General features: G+C 45.3%; 1 protein-coding gene across 2 annotated transcripts in view; it reads left to right on the plus strand.

Moving 5' to 3' along the window:
* Positions 1 to 20,549, plus strand: part of PTPN14 (protein tyrosine phosphatase non-receptor type 14) — a 190,219-nt gene that overhangs the window by 141,750 nt on the left and 27,920 nt on the right. For both annotated transcript variants that reach the window (XM_019976219.2, XM_070768587.1), the window contains exons 6-11: positions 5,449 to 5,519; positions 6,473 to 6,560; positions 10,181 to 10,269; positions 13,660 to 13,747; positions 14,500 to 14,582; positions 17,529 to 17,586. In XM_019976219.2, coding sequence (XP_019831778.2) covers positions 5,449 to 5,519; positions 6,473 to 6,560; positions 10,181 to 10,269; positions 13,660 to 13,747; positions 14,500 to 14,582; positions 17,529 to 17,586 — 477 coding nt within the window. The remainder of the gene's footprint in view (positions 1 to 5,448; positions 5,520 to 6,472; positions 6,561 to 10,180; positions 10,270 to 13,659; positions 13,748 to 14,499; positions 14,583 to 17,528; positions 17,587 to 20,549) is intronic.

A 20,549-nucleotide genomic window follows, 5' to 3' on the forward strand; every position in this document is an offset into this window, starting at 1 on the left:
TGAACTTGATAGTTTTCTACAATTTCTTTCCTTTTCCTTTACCTTTCTCTCGTTAAAGGTCTCTGCCACATAGCCTTTAGGCAGAGACCGGGAGAATACTCAAAGTTGATTTCCAGCATGAGATGTGTGCATTTGTGGATGGTAAAATGCTTTGACAGGTTTAAGTGAAGCAGTAAAGGAGTTATTTTGTACATATCATATCTTTTTCAGAATAAAACCTGTCTCCACTAGGCTCTAAGCAAATTGGATATTAAAATAGCCCAGACCTCATTCAGTTTCATTATGGACAGACAGATATTGGTGGTATTGCTCTTGGATCTAAAACTTCCCCTTTTGGGATAGTAGCTACTAGTGATGGGGCCTATTTACAGTCAGATTGAAATGAATTAACCTTAAATAAAATTTTAAATTTAGTTCCTAGGTTGCATAAGATACATTTTTTAAAAATGCTCAATAGCCACCTGTGGCTCGTGGCTACTGTCTGGAAGGCTTGGATATGGAACATTTCCATCGTTCCAGAAAGTCCTGTTGGGCACTGTTGAGGATGAAGTGGCAGAAGCTGATGTCAGCTTGTATGTCTTAATCGTAAATATTCCTTGGCTTTTGTCATCAGTCATGTGTCTTTTAGGGCTTCCCTGGTAGCTCAGCTGGTAAAGAATGTGCCTGCAATGCAGGAGAGCCTGGTTCGATTCCTGGGTCAGGAAGATCCCCTGGAGAAGGGATAGGCTACCCACTCTAGTATTCTTGGGTATCCCTGGTGGCTCAGAGGGTAAAGAATCCACTTGCAGTGTAGGAGACCTGGGTTCAATCCCTGGGTTGGAAAGATCCCCTGGAGGGAGGGCATGGCAACCCACTCCAGTAATTTTGTCAGGAAAATCCCATGGACAGAGAAGCCTGATGGGCTACAGTCCATGGGATGGCAAAGAGTCAGACACAACTGAGCAACTAGGCACAGCACAGCACGTATCCTTCTTCCACTCCACCCCCCACCCCTGTTGTATTCTGGATGCACTGTGGCCTGTGGTCAGGCGGTTTAGAGTATAGGGGTTAAGTGTTCTGTGCCTGTACCCTGGCTGTGCCATTTACTGGCTGGACAAACCTGGGCACATTATTTAGCCAAAGTCTCCATTTTCTCATGTAAAAATGAGGATGACAAGCCTGATCTGATTGTGAGGATAAAAGGAGAGAATGCATAATGTGAGGTACTTAACTTGGCACACAGTAAATTCTCAGTAAGTGTTTGTTCAGCCATCACTGTCGTCGTCATTCATATTATCATCATCATCGGAATATTTTTCTGTCTCAGGCAGGCACAGGATGCTGAAGTGTGTGCCTTCTAGGCATGAATACTCTGCGCTGTTGGAAATGTGAGCAGACAGGGGACAGGCAGAGGATATCAGTGATCATTCAGCAGCTTTGTGTAGTTCAGACTCTACTCAGTACTCCGTAATGGCCTATGTGGGAAAAGAATGTAAAAATGAGTGGATATATGTATATATGCAACGCAGGGGACCCAGGTTTGATCTCTGGGTGGAGAAGATCCCCTGGAGAAGGAAATGGCAACCCACTCCAGTACTCTTGCCTGGAAGATCCCATGGATGGAGGAGCCTGGTAGGCCACAGTCCACGGGGTCGCAAAGCATCGGACAGGACTTAGTGACTGAACCACCAACCAATATGTGCATGTATAACTGATTCGCTTTGCTGTACAGCTGAAACTAACACAACATTGTAAATCAACTATACACCAATACAATTTTTTAAAAAACCTAAAACAAAAACAAAACAATCTCATTTGGCAATATGAAACTGACATGTCGTGTATTTGGTTCAGCTCACTCGACACTTATTGGTCACCTACTGTATGCAGAGAGTTTGTAAGCAGGTATCATTTAGAGCCCTGAGATGGGCCATGGCGGTGATGTGGAGGCTTGCAGCTTTCTGAACTTAAGTCTCTGTCATTTCTAGTAGGAGGGAGACAAGGATAAAGGGTAAGATGAGTATCCAGACAACTGTGTGAGAAAGACAGGGCTTCCCAGGTGACACAGTGGTAAAGAAGCCACCTGCCTATCAGGAGATATGAGGTCAATCCCTGAGTTGGAAAGATCACCTGGAGAAGGAAATGGCAACCCGCTCCAGTATTCTTGCCTGGGAAACCCCATGGATGGAGGAGCCCGGCGGGCTGCAGTCCATGGAGTTGCAAAGAGCTGACACGAATGAGTGACTAAACAGCCGCAATAACAAAATGTAAGGAGGACAGTAGGCAGATTCTGGTAAGGACTATGGGAGAGACACACAGGGCCGAAGATGTAGCTCCAGAGTGGGAAAGGCTTCTGTCCCTCCCGGCCGAACATGGAAGCCTTGTCCAGGGAATGGTAGGTGTGATGGACCTCAAAGACGTCGGGGTGAGATGTGAAAGCGGTTTGTGTTGGGAATAGTTGGCCTGAGGTTACAAACTTGGGAGAAGAGGTCTGAAGGGACGTCTGGGTCGCCCTGAAGCACGGTCTGAATGCCAGGCCCAGGTGGTGACCTGATTGAGCAGGCAGTGGGGAGCCATGGCAGGTTGTACACTTTCCGCTGGGTTCCACTAGCGCTTTCAAAGGGCAGAATGCATTCCTTTGGTGGGGGAGGGAACCGGGGATGAATGGCTGTGTTTGATCTCATAAAGCCACTGAAATTTGTCAAATGGCATTTCTGCCGCTGAGCAAAAGAACAAAGTTAAGTACACAGGGCGCTCCCCAGGTGTGCAGCTGTGTGCAGGCTCGCTCCCTGCCATTTTTCATCCTCTGCCTCTCTGGCCCGGCCCAGTGGCGGGGCTGCGTGCCTCAGGGAGGCCCAGACGCAGATGGAGCTGCTGGGTTGAGTACAATAGTAGAGGGTCCCTTTGGACTTTTTCTTCTTTCAGAGAGTTGGAGGCAGCGGTTTACTGGAGCACTCTTTGATCTTCACTTAGCTTTATTTTATCCTATTGTGCCACACCTTTTACTGGCTTTTCAAAATTAATATCGAGTTATCCCTAGTCCTCGGTAGCCAGATGTATACCCAGAGTTAGATTTCTAAGCCACGTGGCATCTTTGTGATCCCACAGCGTAAAACTGAAAACGTCAAGCTTTATTTCCTAACATGGACTTGAGTTGCTTCAAGTGGGTGGCTAAACAGACAACAGCGCTTTGAAAAATAAGAGCTGCCAGTGATTCCCTCAGTCTTCTCTAAGGTCTCTCAGGACCATCTGCAGAGCTCTAAGAATTTCCAGTATAGAGCTATGCTAGCATTTTCCAGCATTAAAAATATTCTGATTTTTTTTTTCTTTTTACAATTTCATCATTTGAGATGGGATGTTTCTTACAGTTTTGAGATGTACCTTCTTGGGGATAGTGTTTCATGAAAAGTGGCTGAAGTGGAGCTAATCTTTCTGTACATGATATTTTACAACAAAGGGAATGAGGCATTTTGGATGGTTTGAAAGCATCAGCCCTCACCGCCTCACACCCCCCACTCCCCACCCCCGCCCAGAGGCTGTGATGAGCCTCGGAGGGCCTCCCTGGGACGCACAGCTCAAACAGCCCTCCGCTGGGGCTCAGAGGAGGATAGAACTTTCCAGGCTGCTGCCCAGGAAGGGCAGAGGCAGCAGGGTTCCTGGCGGGAGCCACCCACAGGATAAGCTTTAGAATCACCACGCCTGTCAGTGTCTCAGGAACTGACTGGTCTCCCCATCTTGGATTTATTCCTCCAGACTCCATCTCACTTTCCCAGTAGGTGTAACAAGCTCTGTAAATACTCACACTGTCCTAGAAGAGGAATTGAGAAGCCCTGTGTCCAGTTGACTCTACTCCCACGGGAGCTGGCGCAACACTGGTCCAGGGGCCTGGGGTTTATCTGGTCAAGACGTCAGCTGGTTAGCTCCCCAGCTATTATATTCCGGAGCTCCCTTGAGGTAGTTTAGCTGTCGTGGCCTCTTTTGCTCCCAAGGCCCTGCCAAGTAGCCTCTGAATGAGCCTGCTTTGCCTAAAGTGGCTCTGAATTAGTTTGCTGGGATTGGGCCAGTGGATAAGAAGGTCAGGCACTGTCCCTTCCTGGGCTAACTTTTGAGAGGATGGTGGCCTGGAAACTCATTTGCCTGTATATCCTCACATTTTTCTTAAAAATGGGGAGGCACTTACAAAGCTTTTTTTTTTTTTTTGGCCATGCCAGGTGGCATGCAGGATCTTAGTTCCCCGAGTAGGGGTCAGACCCATGGCCCCTACATTGGAAGTGTTGGGTCCTAACCATTGGACTACCAGGGAAGTCCCTTACAAAGCATTTTAAATAAAAATCTGAGAGGCAGGCAGATAGGGAAGAAGAAGCAAAATGAAAAAGAACTAAGGCCCTCCAGAGTTTAGGTGACAACCCCAAATATGCCTCGGAGTAGCCTAAGTTATAATGCAGAGCCCTGTTACAAAAGTGAACGTGAACCTCTGTTCTAAAACTGACAACGTGTAATTCAAAGGAATAAAAGGAGCAAAACAGAAATAGAGACATAGACGTAGAGAACACATATATGGACACCAAGCAGGGAGAAGGGGGTGGGATGAATTGGGAGAGTGGGATTGACGTATGCACACTACAGTATATAAAGCAGGTGACTAGTGAGGACCTGCTGCATAGCACAGGGACCTCTGCTCACGCTCTGTGGTGACCTCAGTGGGATGAAAATCCAAACAAGAGGGGGTACCTGTATGCTGCGACTGCTGCTGCTAAGTTGCTTCAGTCGTGTCCGACTCTGTGCGATCCCATAGATGGCAGCTCACCAGGCTCCCCCATCCCTGGGATTCTCCAGGCAAGAACCCTAGAGTGAGTTGCCAGTTCCTCCTCCAATGCATGAAAGTGAAAAGTGAAAGTGAAGACAGTTGTGTCCGACCCTCAGCGACCCCATGGACTGCAGCCTACCAGGCTCCTCCATCCATGGGATTTTCCAGAAAAGAGTACTGGAATGGGGTCCCATTGCCTTCTCCGGGGTATCTGTATACATAAAGCTGATTTGGGTTTCCATAGTAGCTCAGCTGGTAAAGAATCCGCTTGCAATGCAGGAGACCCAGGTTCGATCCCTGGGTTGGGAAGATCCCCTGGAGAAGGGAATGGCTACCCACTCCAGTGTTCCTGCCTGGGAAACCCTATGGACAGAGGAGGCTGGCGGGCTACAGTCCATGGACTACCAAGAGTCAGACACGACTGAGCAACTACCACTTTAACACTTTAAAGCTGACCTGCTTTGCTGTCCAGCAGAAACTAACACAACATTGTAAGGCCACTCTACTCCAGTAAAAATTAACTTTAAAAGAAAAAGGAATTGCAGAGGAGTAAAGGGAGGTTGAGGGAGTGAGGCGGGTCAGGGGCATTTTTAGAAAAAAGGAGCACGTCAAGGCTCATGAGCAAAATTGCAAGGCACCTGAACTGCTTTCCATTTTGACAGGATTTGGCTCTGGAAGAAGCTGTTCTGGAGGAACTGACACAGAAGGTGGCCCAGGAGCGCAAAGCCCACAGGTGAGGCGGGGCTGCCTGCTGGCCTGTCTGAGACAGGAGGGGGTGGCCCCCACCCCGAGTCCCCACAGTTCTTTTTCTTGTAGCAAGTGACTCAGCTCTGTTCTGAGAGTGCATGTAGATTGGAAAACTGTGCTCCCTGCCCCTACTCCCCTTTCTTTTTTCTCTCTTCCCTTTTTTTTTTCCTTTCTCCCCCTTCCATCCCGCCTTTCCCCTGTTCTTCAACACCAGTAGACCCACACTGATGCGGAGCGGTTGGCCAGAGGAATTCCTCTCTGTGACCTTCCTAAAACTCTGCTGCCCGACTTGGGAAGCCTGGGGCTGCTTGTGCTGAGTGTAGACCTCAAGAGCTACTTTGGGTGGGAAAGTCAAGGTCAAGGAGAAAAATGGTGAGATTCAAGTCATCACTGAGAGCTTGCTCAGGGCTGCTTGGAGCTCTTTGGGATGAATAAAAAATAAACAGCTTCCCTTCCAACTAAACCACCACCACTTCCAACCTCAGAGGATATGTGCAGCAGTCCTGGATTCTCCTAACTTGGTTACTTGGCTCCCAAATTATCATCCTTATAATCTTTTTCCTTTCTTCCTTTTTTCCTTCTTTTTTTCTTAACAGCGGAGATCTTTTTTCCCAGGTTGGAGAAAAATACTATTTTCCACCCCCCCCACCCCGCCACAGTGGTCAGCATTATTCACCAGGATGTCTGGCATAATCCATGTTCATAGGGCTGTGGCTCTCAATTAAATGCTTTGCCTTCCTCTTATTCCCTGTTGAGTGAAAGGTTACTGGGGGAAATGTTAATGAATTACTTAGCAATGCACCGTGCCCACAGTTGGGTGATGATGGCTTTTCTCAGAACTAAAGCCACGATTCTGGAATTTGCCACCAGGAGGGTCGGGCCTTCCACTGATTTTATTGCCCTTAACCGTTTCCTCCTTCGATGCTCTTTTGGTTTTAGTGGAATCCTGCCAGCAGAAGCCGAGCTTATGTACATCAACGAGGTGGAACGCTTGGATGGATTTGGACAGGAGATCTTCCCTGTGAAGGTAGCACCCACTGTCCTTGCTTCAGCTGTCTCAGAACAGCACAGGCATTTGGAAAACCAGTGTTGCTTGAGAGCAGAGAACCAGAAGGCTTGGCTTTCTCATTTCTACATGGCATTAGTTAGCACCAATTTACTCTAGTGAAAGCAAACCCTTCTTTGTTAATGGAGAGATTTTGAAGCTTTCCACAGTCCTTAGCAGACTATCTCAATTGTAAGACAGTGTTCTGAGTGAGTACCAACACCAGTCCATCTGGTGCCGAGAAGTTATCAAGGTCACAGCCGACCTTAGAGCGGGACACATAGCAAATGTCATGTGCGCCTTAATGCAGATCCTCCCCGGCAGTTTTCCTCCTCGGCCTTTTCTTTTCTCTTCTTAGGGCTGATGCAGTGATAACTGTTTGTGAGGAAGAATGAAACGTTTCCTGGATACAATCATACTTTATTTCTCTGGCTCTAGAGAGCCTCTGCTGTGGGTTTCCAGCCCCTTTGGTGTTTTCTGGAAAGTATGCCTAGGAAATGGTTATAAGCACATCCCACCCTTTGCAGCAGATTCACCTCCTGAAGTGAGGGTGTGGTGGTGGGGTCATGGTGCAAGACCGTCTATAGAACGGAGTCCATCATCCAAACTCATTTTCCTCTCTCTGCTGACCCACATTACCAACGACGGAGTTTTATCAGAAACCTAAAGCAACTGGCACATTTCAGCAATTTGGGAGACGCCTGCAATTTCAGCGTAAACATTTCACTCCAAACTGGCTCCACTGGCTGCTTTATAAGCGTTCTGTTCCCCCTCCATCGCACGTTTGCAATTTGCCTTAATGAGAACTGCCCATGTGTATCAAGTAGAATCGAGCAGGGTGGCCGCAGCTTGCAAAAAAGGCTAAATGACTCTTTTTTAGATTTGTTTAATTTTCTTTTGCTTCTCTAATGGCTGCCCTTCATAGGGTTGTAATCCATTTTCCTTGCAATAATGCCTTATGAAGCCATCTGCATCCCGCTTACATTTCAGCAGCCCATATATAGTCATGATATTTTGGAAAATCAGAGTAAACTTTTCTCCACTTCTAGAAAACCGACTTCTCGGGCCCTGGAAGTTGGAGGTTTGGTCGTGGGGGTCATTTGCTTGCGTGGTTTTTAGTCATTCTGAACTGTGGGAAACAGAGGCAGTGAAGACAGCGTTGAAATCCGCGGTGCTGGGTTCAGATGCATTTTTGAGTCTGTCCTTTAGTGGGAAAAGTACAGGGAGCTACCAGAGCTACTCCGAGTGGGCAGACGGGCTCGGCTGACTCACGGCCCGTGGGCGTAACTCCTCTGGGCTGCTGCTTTTTTTCCTCCCCCACCGCATATCTGTTCATGACTCAGGTGACCACCTACAGACCACATGATTCCTGGTGGCCCAAGGATGAGGGGCGGGGCGGTGGTACCCATGGGGGTTGTGATGGAGCCGGCTGTAAGTGAAAAAGCAGCAAGGGCAGGCTGCCCGTGGTGACGGAGTCCCTCTGGGCTGGTTGGGTCCTTCTTGACCAAGGAAGGTTTCAAACATATGTTATGGATATGTCCCAGGGATGACCATTTCAGTTTAGTGTGGGTTGTTTTTTTTTTCCCCCATGAGTGATTTCTCAAAAAATTTTTCAAGATTGGGGAGCAGGAATACCAGTGCATTTCCTGACAGGTCTTCCCTCGCTCTCCACAAACACGGGGTGTCTTCCCTCGCCCTCCACAAACACGGGGCGTCCGCAGCCTCCGTGGGCTCCTGTACTGTCAGAGCAGGTGGGCATGGGGGGAGGGAGCTTCTGGAATGGGTCACACGGGGTCTGGAGCCTCAACCCCAGCTGCGTGTGCTGTTCTAACGGGGGTCTGGTCCGTGTTTTTTCCGTTGTCCCACGCTGATGGCCTGCCCCTCCCGCGTCCCCATCCATCCCCCTAGACCTCTGCACCCACCTCCTGGCAGCATCCCCAGGGAAGTCTTTCCACAGAATTTTCCTTTTTCTTCCCATCTCTACTTTGCCCATCTTCTTTTCCCACATAGATTCTTTTTTTTGATCATGTAACTTAGCTTTTAACCTCTTGTGATTACTGAGGCCCTCTCCCCACTCCCTAGTTCTTTCTCGCTCAGCTTTTGCCATCAGCAGTTGTCTTTCCCTTTCTCTCTCTCTATGAGAAGATTCCTTCATTAATGGAAAGTTTTGGGGAGGTGGGTTGAGAAGAGGTCCTTGAGAAGGAGATCTTTGTGTTTTAAATGGGTATTCCGAGGAAGGTAGGGGTTTATCTTTCCTTTCTTGGGCTGAGTTGGGCGTGTCTCTCCCCTCACTCCACAACGAGGATGCCTCCCAAGTGAGAGCAGGGGCTGGGTGACGGTTTGCTCACTGGATGCTGAGTCCTGCTCCCGCTCTGCTCTCAAGAACACTGGAAGCTGGGTTATGCTTTCCCAGGCAGGAGGCTGGGGCACCTGACTGGACCAAGAGACCAGACTGAAGACAAGACCCCTGGCCTCTCCCAGACAGGGCCCAGTGGATTGCCCAGCACTGAAGCTTATAGTCCACGTGCCCTTCCTGTGCTCACAAAGGTCCCAGCCAGTGTTTAGCCTCCCACGCTGGAGTGTGAATACATACCCGATCATACACACCCCAGGGTTGCCCCAATAGGAATAACAGAGGTCAGTGCAATGAGAATGAAGCATCCCAAAAGAGGCAGAGATTCTGCAGGGTGAAGGATTCCCCCATCCCTCACACTGTGAGCTTCAGGGATTTTACATATATATGTATAGGTATTTATATATATATTATATATTACCTCACTGAAGGAACAGATTGCTTTTAAAAGAGAACATTCAGAAAAAAAAAAAAAAAACTCTCAGAAATCTACAATACGATATCGGAATGGTAAACTTAATGGATAGGTTAAAAGGGAAAGAAAAGTCTCACCCAAAACCCTGAAGTTATGGAAGGTGGGAGGCAGGAGATGAAATTGGAGGGCCAGCCCAGATGTTCAGCATCTGAATAACTGGAGTTCTGAAGAGAGTGAAAGGGGGAAACAGAAGGTAGTAATTTGAGAAATATCCCAGAACTGAGGAACACGAGGTTCTAAATTGGAAGGCCAAGCATGGTGGATGCAAATGGACACACTCTAGGGCTGTAAGTGGTAGAAGCCGATGCCTTTAAAGGAGAGGAAATGGTGGGGCTGGGTCTGCTGCTTTAAACAAGACCTAAAGAATATTCAGTTCCTCAAATTATGTGCCTGTGTCATTGTACATATGTAGTATGCATATATAATCAAAATGTATGCACATGTAATTTTGATTAAAAAACACAAAAACTAGGGTTAAAAAAGATATCAATAGATGCTCATGAAAGAGCTCTAAACTGCCAGCCAATCTGAGAAAAATCCTAAAATTCTTTCTTAAACAGGAAATGTGACAAATTGAGATAAAAGAAGGAAACACATCTGTGTAGTCTCTTAGGAGGTGCAGCGGGGTGCCTCCCTTCAGGTTGCCTTGTTGCCGGGATGCCGTCTGCGATTCATTCCACGTGTGGGCGAGAAACGGGGTATGGTCCGTGTGGGGAGGCTACCCGACCGCTGGGATGCTTTTCATCACAACCATCTCTTGTTGATCTTGCGCAGGACAATCATGGAAACAGTGTGCACCTGGGCATTTTCTTTATGGGGATTTTCGTGAGGAACAGAATTGGAAGACAAGCAGTAATCTACAGGTAGTCTGATTTTTCTCCTTTCTCCTTTTCCCTGGAGGTGCTCTCGCAAACCACACGGAGTATGAAAGTTGTTATACGGATGAGTTAAGAGCCAGACCGTGGATAAGAGTTGAGCTTTTCTCAACTCTAATAAGATCAGCCCTCTCTGCAGGGTTTAAGTGGTTATGGAGAAATTTCTCTCACTTTCCCTGGGGGTTTGTTTGGGGGTGGGGGATGGAGAATGCTCTTTCTTCCCACTGACTCCAAGAAGTACGTAGTTGAACCCCCACTGAACCAGAAGCATGGAACCAAATTCTATGAGTCTGGTTAGAAATGGGCTTTTTAGGCATGAGGCTCCTGCAGGATCACCTTTGCCCAGATTACCCATGACCAGTCATTAAATCCAACCTGGCTTCCATCCATTGCCCAGCGTGCCCTTTGCCTAATGCCATGTGCTATAAAGGTGCAAACTAATTTTTCTATTACAGAAAGAGGGCTATTTGTGAAAGTGTGTTTTGAAAAATCAATGTTTGTTATCATTAATGAAAAGACCTTGGTCCTTTTTTTATTACTTTGATCCTTCAGCCTTCTTTTGCATTTAACAGGAGTGGAAGCAGCGTAGGGAAGTGACAGGGTGTCCCCTACGTTACAGGTCCATGAGTTTGCCTTGTATTGATGCCCATAGATCCAATGCTAGTGTCAAAATCCGAAAAACAGCATGCTTGCTTTCATTTATGAGGGCAGTGTGGCCTATTATTTACAGGAAAAGCAGCTTTCCTGCATGTGCATCTGATAGGCAGAGCTGCATGTCCAGGGAAGATCAAAGATGGCTCTTAGAGTCAGAGCATGGTCAACCTTCTGGAAGTAAATTCTTGGCCAGACGTGTACTTGTTGGATCAGCAGTTACTGCAGGTCATTTTGAGAAAGTTTTCCCACTAAAAGCTTCCTAATTGGCTTTTGTTTTCCTAGGTCCCCACCCTGCCATTATATTTGTCCATTTGTTTTCTTTTGCTCTTTGAATAGAGACATTATTGAAGGAGAAGTGGAGAGAGAGTGCTTTGGGGCTACAAAATAAGCTTTTTGATTTTTGGACAACCCACTCCGGTAATCTTGCCTGGAGGATCCCATGGACGGAGGAGCCTGGTGGGCTGCAGTCCACGGGGTCGCAACGAGTCGGACACGACTGAGGGACTTCACTTTTGACTTTGGGACATGTTGCAGGACTCATATACCTGCAACGAATTGAGCAAAATATATAAATATGGGCAGAGTTGCAGCTATACATTTTTATGCCCAGGTAAAGCTATCCAGGCCTTTTGTCCCACACAGTTCTCTGTAGCTAAATCAATGCTTGAGTCCAGAGAAGAGAAGCAGATAGATTTTGCATTCTGGCGCTCTGGATTAAATTGAAAATAGCAGTTTGAAAGTTCACTGTTCATAATAAGCCCCTCACGGGTTTTGTTCGGTTTCCCTGGGAACTGCTTCCAGCACACTTCCTTTAGCATGGTGCCTTGAAACCCTTATAAGATGTGAACTTACTGCTACTATAGTGTCCTGTTAACTGCCACTAAAGGTGAAGTCATATGGTGGAGTGAGGAGTGGATCCAGAATTTTGGCCATCTATTTGAGGGAATGGAGCCAGAGAATATCAAATATCTTTTCTCTTTTGAGACCCTCAGTAAGGAGCATGTAGCTGTGAGGCCATGTAGATGTGATCTTATGGAACTATTAGCAGATAGCTTGCAGACTACCTGTAGATGTGTATAAACACAGATGACATTGGTGTAATAGAAGGGTGATTGGAGGAAAACCTGAAAGGCATCGATAGAACTCATGCTGATAAGGAAGGTTGCTGCTGCCGCTGAGTTGCTTCAGTCGTGTCCGACTCTGGGCGACCCCATAGACGGCAGCCCACTAGGCTCCCTCGTCCCTGGGATTCTTCAGGCAAGAACACTGGAGGGGTTGCCATTTCCTTCTCCAATGCATGCAAGTGGATAAGGGTGATTCCTCCCCTTTGACCCGAATTGCCTCATCTCCAAAGTGGGAAAGTTGTCTACCTAGAGAGCTGATAAAAGAACTGGCCGTTATACAGAGAGGAGGCAACATCATTACTCTCATTATTTCAGCAAGCATCTAGCGTGTGCCCTATACCAGATGCACTCGGTCCATGGAATACAGAGATAAAGCAGGCAGAATCTCTGCCCAAGGCACGGGTCCTGTGGTTGAGTTTGGTTTAGTTAGGAACCTGATCACAGACATAAACCACTGTGATACAATGTGGTGACTGATAGAGGACTACACCCGGCTCTTTCCTGGCGTGTAGGTGGTTGGGAATGAGGAAAGGCTGCCTGGAGAAGGTGGCTGCTTTGGAGTCTTAAAGGAATCATGCAGGCAGAGAAGGGAGTGCATGAGCAAGCACAGGATGGAAGGGGACTTCCATGGCAGTCCAGCGGTTAAGACTCTGAACTTCTACTACAGGGGGTGCAAGTTGGATCCATGGCTGGGGGACTAAGATCCCTCATTCTGCCACAACATGGTCAAAAAAAATTTTTTTTAAGTTAAAAAAAAAAGCAGGATGGAGAGGAAAAGGCAGTGGGCAGGGAATTATAGGTTGGGGAGCAGAGTGAAGGGCAGGTAGTGTAAGAGGTGATTAGAAACCGGCTCTAAATAGAATGCGAAGCAGGAGCTTTACCTTCCCTTGTCTGGTGGTTCTCTCTGTGTATCCCATTTTAGGTCAGATCTCCATGAGGAAAGGGAAGGAAATTTGTCTGTGTGTGTCTTTAGATCACAAAAATGTAGGCACATTGAACCTTCCCTCAGCATTTTTTCTAAGTGGCATCATCAAATCTGTAGTGTACATTGCAACACAGAATCTCCGTGAATTCTTCAGCCTAGGTCCTGAAAATACCTAATTTATTATTATTTTTTTTTGCTGCCCTATGTGACTTGTGGGGTCTTAGTTCCCAACCAGGAGTGATCTGGGGCACACAGCAGTGAAAGGCTGGACTCCTAATCACTGGACCTCTTGGGAACTCCACACATGACTTTTAAATGACCTGCTCTCCCAGCATTGAAAATGGGGTTCATGGAAAAGACTTTGTCCATCTGAAAATATGAAAAACTAGGCAGCAGAAGTCTCTTGCATATTTTTCTCCTAGCTCATAAGGGAAAGTGTACTTTATCAAACAGCAATGTTGAGGTGGTGTGTAGCTATTTAAGTAGATGAATATTGCATTTTATTTCCATTTCTGCTTTAAAGAAAGAAATGTTTAGCTTTTTAAAATACAGCTAAACCATAATTTGTAAAGTGAGGCTCAGCAGAGCCTCAGGGTCATAGCAGATGACCCTCCTGTGCTGTCATAAATGTCTGGAAAGTCTTTGGGCAAACACTGTGGGGTTTCTTCTGCGCAGGTGGAATGACATGGGAAACATCACCCACAACAAGTCGACTATCCTGGTGGAGCTCGTCAACAAAGAGGAGACTGCCCTCTTTCACACGGTAAACAAAACAGACAATGAAGGCACGGTCCCGAAGGCCGCTGGCGGTCTGACTTCTCAGCTCCTGATATGCTTTCCTTGGTCTCCATGTCATGAGAGAATAAATAGTCTAACAGACCCATAACTTTCCATTACGTGCCCAGTGCTGCCATCACTCATTTCCAAGTGGTGTTGGTGACCTGATGCTCACAATGCCAGGGTTCCAAGCTGAGTTTTACTCTAAGCTTTGTGTTCCTCCACCAGTCTTATTTGAGCTAGATCACAATGTCTGGCATGCCCTTCACGAGTCAGCTCTGATGATATGGTGTGGTATTTTCTTTCGTTGGCTTATTTGGATTTTCTTTGCCATCACAGCCCAAGGCTGATCTGAAGCAAACTGGTGACTGCCTTTCAGTTGAGTGCCTTCTTGAGAACCAAGGCAGTTCACGCACCTCTCTGCTAGATATCCATGCCACACTCTGCCTTGATTCATTTATTGATTTGCAAAGCACTTGGTTTGGCATATGTAAAGACACGCCAGATCACCAGTGTAACTCCAGCTTCATGGACATAAAGGATTCTCTAGCACGCAGTATCATCTAACATTCTTGGGTGGGCTTCATCAACGTGACCGCCGCTGAATTTCAGCATGTTGGTTTGTGGCTCAGGCGGCTATTTTATGCCTGACGTGAAGGGAGGAAGGGACATGTCCCTGCCCAGAGGAATCGTAATAAAATGCATATACAAACAAGTGTTTATTTCTTCTTTTCCAAGGAGGATATCGAGAATGCCAAGTACATATCTCGGCTGTTTGCTACGCGGCACAAATTTTACAAACAAAACAAGATCTGCACCGAGTAAGTAAACATTTCATCCACCTGCTCCCTGGATGGCTCGTTCCAGCTTAAATTCTTACGCTTTCGGAACATTGTAGATCACCTTTTCCGCTCACTCTTTCGCCTCATTCCTTGTAGAAGCTAAAGGGGCAAGCTGAAGCCAGGCGGGAGGGAAAGAGCTTTAATGATGAAGACCGTCTGGTGTCGCCTATATGCCTAGGGGGAAATGATTTGCAAATTGACTGTGAATGCTTGACTTCCTGGACGGAGTGGCCAACATCAGTGCCTTTCCAACCTCCGCCTTGAGTTTGGAGGAGCCGAGCGGTTCCCAATTTGCCAGGGCGCCCCTTCGTGTCAGATGTAGCGTGTGTTCAGAAGCGTGTAGCGGAGTGATGAGCCAACTTGAAAGAGAAGAAGCTGCTGTCATCCTCAGCCCCGTGGCACTCACACAGTTGGCTAACCCTGCATGTGCTTCTGGGTCAAGTCACCCGCCTGTAAATGAGAGGCCAGGGTAATTAGAGGAAGACTTGGAAGACACTAATAGATGTCACAAATCCATGTGTGTGTTTTCAATTTAATTTGGAAATGGGGATGATAAAGAGAGTTTGATGAGAGAACTTAACCGTGACCTGACCTTGGATAGAGTGTGTCTGGCTCATGCTATCATTGAATTTCCTCTGGTTGCCTTCAAAAGACATTCCTCAGCAGAGTACCTCAGCAGTTGGGGCGCCCAAGGTGCTTAATTTTGTTTCAAAGAACTTCAGGGATGTAAATGCAAGAGAAGAACTGCTTTCCCGCTTCCCCAGTGGACACATCCAAGAGTGTGAAAACGCTGTCCTAGAGCAGATCCTGCTGTAGAAGGCACTGCTTTAAAACTGGAGGATCAGGTCCTGGCAGACTTTTTTCCCTACATGATGGAGACTCTTTTAAGCCAGTCTCTGCCACTGGTCACTCTTGGAGTCTGAAAGTATATTTGATAGTACAGTCAGTCAGCCCTCTGTATCTGTGGTTTCACATCCGTAGAGTCCACCAACTGTGGATCAAAATATTTTTTAAAAATTCCAGAAAGTTCCAAAAAGCAAAGCTTGAATTTCCTTTGTACTGGCAGCTGTTTACATTATATTAGGTATTATTAGTAGCCTGAGATGATTTAAAGTGTGTGGGAGGATGTACATTGGTTATATGCAAATCCTATGCCATTTTACACAAAAGCATCAGTGGATTTTGGTATCTGAGGGGTCCTGGAACCACTCCTCCTTGGATATCAAAGGATGACTCTATCAGGTCTGCAAACAAAGTGTGCAAACGTAAACAGAAGAGCACTGATTCAGGAGCAGCAATTTAAACAGCCATGTCTATGTTATAAATGCACATTGCATACACATGTTCTCGTGCATGCACAAACCCCATTCTTTTGCACGCGTGCACACACACACACCATTCTTTTGTGTATGTGCACACACACACCCCATTCTTTTACACTCACACCCCATTCTTTTGCACACACACATGCACACGCACACATACACACACACCCCATTCTTTTGCACACACACCCCATCTTTTGCATGTACACGCACACATACACACACACCCCATTCTTTTGCACTCACACCCCATTCTTTTGCACTCACACCCCATTCTTTTGCACACACACCCCATTCTTTTGCACGCACGCATGCACACGCACACATACACACACACACCCCATTCTTTTGTGCATACACATCATTCCTTTGCATGCTCACACACACACCCCATTCTTTTGAACAGATTCCCTCTAGGTCACATCTTTGCAATTTTCTGCTACTGCCTTTTATTTGTTGAGATGTCTTTGAATTAACAAGAATTCTATAGTTGACTTCCATAGGGTGGGTTTAAGAAGAAAACTATTTTGAGAAGTAAATATCACTATAGTCTTCTTGTTTGACCATATCTTAGCAAGTGGCTTTATTATAAAACTTTCTGAGTATTTGTATTTCTTTTGTGTCCTTTTCTTCTTATACAAGTGAGCATCACGTATTAGATTGAAAATTAAGGAAACTCTGTCCTCCTTTGTACTTCTGTAATAACCATTCCTTTCTTCTTCCTAACCAGGTATGGGAGGTTCCTATTCTCATATCTGATGAAAACTGGGACTCTCTAAAAACACCCTCATCCCCTACATAGACAGTAAACTCTGTATGCAGTTTTAGAGTCTCACCATGGGCTACATGAAGGCTTGGGATAGGTCTCTGGAGTTTATGAAATCAGCGTCATCTGAGCAGTATCCTTCTCCAGAGGTCTCTGTTCTCTGACCTCTAAAAGATGGTCTTTGATTTTTATTTCCCTTGAAATTCATCTTTAGAAAGAAGCCTCATTCTTTTCATATTACTTTGTAAAACATTGGAAAATATCATTTATTCCAAACATTTTGCAAATAAAACAAGAACAAAAAAGGAAATTAAAATTGTCTTGGCTTCACCAACCAGATATAGAAAATATTTTTGTTTTACCATAATTCTTATTTATTTGATATGTAGGTTGGCTGGATCTTCTTTGCTGCTCTCAGGCTTTCTCTACCTGCGGCAATCTGGGGGCTACTCTTCGTTGCAATGCACAGGCTTCTGTTTGTGGTGGCTTCTCCTTTTGCAGAGCACAGGCTCCAGGTGCACGGGCTTCAGTAGTTGTGACACTCGGCTCAGTAGTTGTAGCTTGAGGGCTCCAAAACGAGGGCTCAGTAGTTGTGGTGTACAAGCTTTGTTGCTCCTTGGCATGTGGAATCTTCCTGGACCAGGGATTGACCCTGTGTCTCCTGCACTGGGAGGCGGGTTCTTACCCACTGTACCACCAGGGAAGTCCCTGTTCTACTGTGATTCTTAACCCATTTTGTCTACTTTCCCCTCTTCTCCTTCTCTCATCTATCAGGTCATCTTATACATGGTAAATAAGAATAACCATCCTCATTTTTTTCAACTTTTCGTATAGACAATCCAATTCTCCACCCCCTATCAGACGCCAGCCCACCTGGAGCCGGTCTTCCCTGGTATGTATGACATCTTCAGTTATCAAGTCCTCTGACCGCTGGGGTTCACGTGTCCTTCTGTGGTTGATTTTGAGGGGAGGGGTGGCCAGGGCATCATGACCAGGTGAAATCTGGTGAGAACGCAGAAGGACATCAGTCTGCTCTGCAGGTGGGGTGTGCACACCCATGGCCATCACTTCTCTAAATGGGACCCCAGGTTCACCCCTGGGAGTCTTATTCCAGGCCGATGAGATCTTAGTCCTTCAGCATGCAGCTTACTTTGTGTGTGTTATTTTCCCCACTTGCTTTATCACTGTTCCTGATTTTTGCACATGTAGACATGTCATCAGTTATAATCTCGGCAAATTCTTTTGTATTCACTGCCACAGACAGTTCAATAAACTAGTCAGAAAATGACTCCTTGAAGGAAATATTGAAGGAGTCTAGTTGATGGTCTCAGATAGAATATTTAGTGGGGAAGAAAATTAAGGTTAATTAATTTTCTAATTTTAAGGTCAACAGAATTTGAATTGAGGTACTTTTCTACCTACTGTTAGCCTTAAAAAAAAAAAACAACACAAAAAACTGCTCTTCTCATATGAATAAGGAAACAACTCATTGTCATGTGAATAAGGAAATAACTTATTCTAGGTTATGATTTATTTTACACAAAATCAAAATAAACACGTGACCTTTAAATGTCTGTAGGTGAAGAGTTCCTTTGAATTTATGGGAGAATAAAATTTTTCTTTATACATGATATATATCCTATAGGACATCTTTAACCTGTTATTTAAAAGGAACTATTTAAGGAATTTTTTTTTTCCTGGAAAATGCATTCACATGAATTCTTAGAATGCTAGAGTTTGGACATCTTATCATCACGTAATAATTCCTGAGAACCCATGTGTAAATACTATTAATTCTCTGTGTCAATGCGTGATCTCTCACAGAAAGTCCTTGGAGATGTAGTGGGTTGCTTTGGCCTTCTCCCCTGAAGCAGCAACGGATTTCCTCCTGGCATTGTTTTCTTTATTCTTCTCCTTTGTTGATATTATTTCCCTTTTCCCTTCCTTAGAGTCCATGGGTCTTTACTAGTGAGATAAATGTTCACTTGTGTCCATGAAATGCCAGGGGAAGCAGTGTTTCAGGGCCATCTTGTGATTTGATCGCATCCTGATTATCTGGAGAAGATGCAGAGGCTTTCCTGTTTCATTCGGATGCAGATAATCTGCAGGAAGCCAGGTTCCTGGCTTCTCCCCTTCCTCTGCCCTTTAGGATTAAACCGTGTCAGCAAGTGTTCCTTGGGATGAGTGAGAGTAAAGCCAGATAACGTCACCTTTGGGTTTCCTAGCTGATAACCAGGGTTCCGGGTGGTTGTTTTTCTCTTGCTCCTCTGCCTCCTATATTGTGGCATCTAATTTGTTGTTGTCTTAGCAGATCTAGAAAGAAACAGAATAATACACTGAAATATATAAAGAGATAGAATAAATAATACAATCCTGAAATGGTATTTGGAAAATTGCTATTATTACTTCTCACTTGTATTGCTTATACACTTATGTCGCTTCATAAACAGTCACTTACTTGTAGGATTTTTCTTTTTTAAAAAATTAAAGCTAGAGAAGGCAGGATGAGCCAACTTTGCCTTGCTATGTATTTCTATTCTCTTGTATGAATCCTTCCCTGCTGGCTTTTTTTTTTTTTTTGTATTTTTTTGTTGCCCTGAAAACTGGCTATCCAGTCATGGAAAAAATTGAGTTGAATTAGGTGTTACCAAAAAGAGGAAAAATATTTTTAAACTGCTAGTCAAAGACCAGCCAAAGAGAGATTTGGGAATGTTTAGAAGAACCGATACCCTTAACTACTGTATTAGATTGGTTTCCATTTTTATTTCTTCTCTTCTGATTCTCTTTAATTTTTGGATTTCTGGTCATTATATCTTCTTTATTTCCTCTTTTGGTACATAAACATTATTTGCAGAAAAGCAAATAGTAGATGAGTTACCAACCCAGTTTCATATTGCCGAGTGTTCTTCAGTCTAGGGATACTGAGAAAGTGTGACCCCTGCTGGCTTTGTATGGTTTTTTTGGTTTGATCTCAACTTCTGTCCCAAAGCAGTAATATTTAAACCAATGTCTATAAGACAAATTTAAAGATAATCAAATAGAAATATAAGAGACCATCCGGTTTGGTGGTTTACAAGCTTAAAGTTTATTTTTTTAGCATTACAACTCTTTCTTCAAACATATTTTTACGTGGAACCCCAATATCTAAATAAAATGGATAATATTGGAAGGAGGAGACTGATTTGATTGACAGGAAGCTGAGACCTACTAAGATTAAATGACTTCCTCTAGACCACATTAGCAACTAATCATATTTCCTTTGTCGGCTCCCCAAGTAGTTAAACTGTCTAAGCATTTTGGTGTTTTCTCTAAGAGTTTTACCCTCCTCTGCAACATGCAGTTATTCAGATTGAGTGTAAATGGCCATGTTTGAGTCTTAGGGCAGTGAGTCTTCACTGAAAGGGTAGATGATTACACCTGCGAGGTTCTCTGCAAGACCTTTCCACATTTGGTTCTGCAACGGGGGAGGGTCAGTAAGTGGTATCGGGAATCGCAAACTTACTGTTATGGGTCCCCATTTCAGATTATATACGTTTGCAAGTGGGCCCAGCTTAGAGGTTGCTGTGGCAACGTGAACTTGGGCCACGGTACAGCTATGCCGAAGGATACAAGCTTGTGGCTTTAGGAGGGACCCAGTTTTGAATAGAAGGAAACAGGCTTCCCCTCGACTCTCATTATGTTTTAGGTGGCACATAATAATATGCGTGTTCTGAGTTATTCCTTTGAAAAATGGCACTGGGAACTTTGCAAGGGTGTTAGAAAATAGGCTCTAATGAAGGGCCTTCATGCTGATTGCAGCCTCGTTCTCACCTTGAACCAGCCTCCCCGGTCCCCGCTTTGTGTGTCTCCAGTCTG

Source organism: Bos indicus, chromosome 16 (assembly GCF_029378745.1).
Source record: "Bos indicus isolate NIAB-ARS_2022 breed Sahiwal x Tharparkar chromosome 16, NIAB-ARS_B.indTharparkar_mat_pri_1.0, whole genome shotgun sequence".
NCBI lineage: Eukaryota > Metazoa > Chordata > Mammalia > Artiodactyla > Bovidae > Bos > Bos indicus.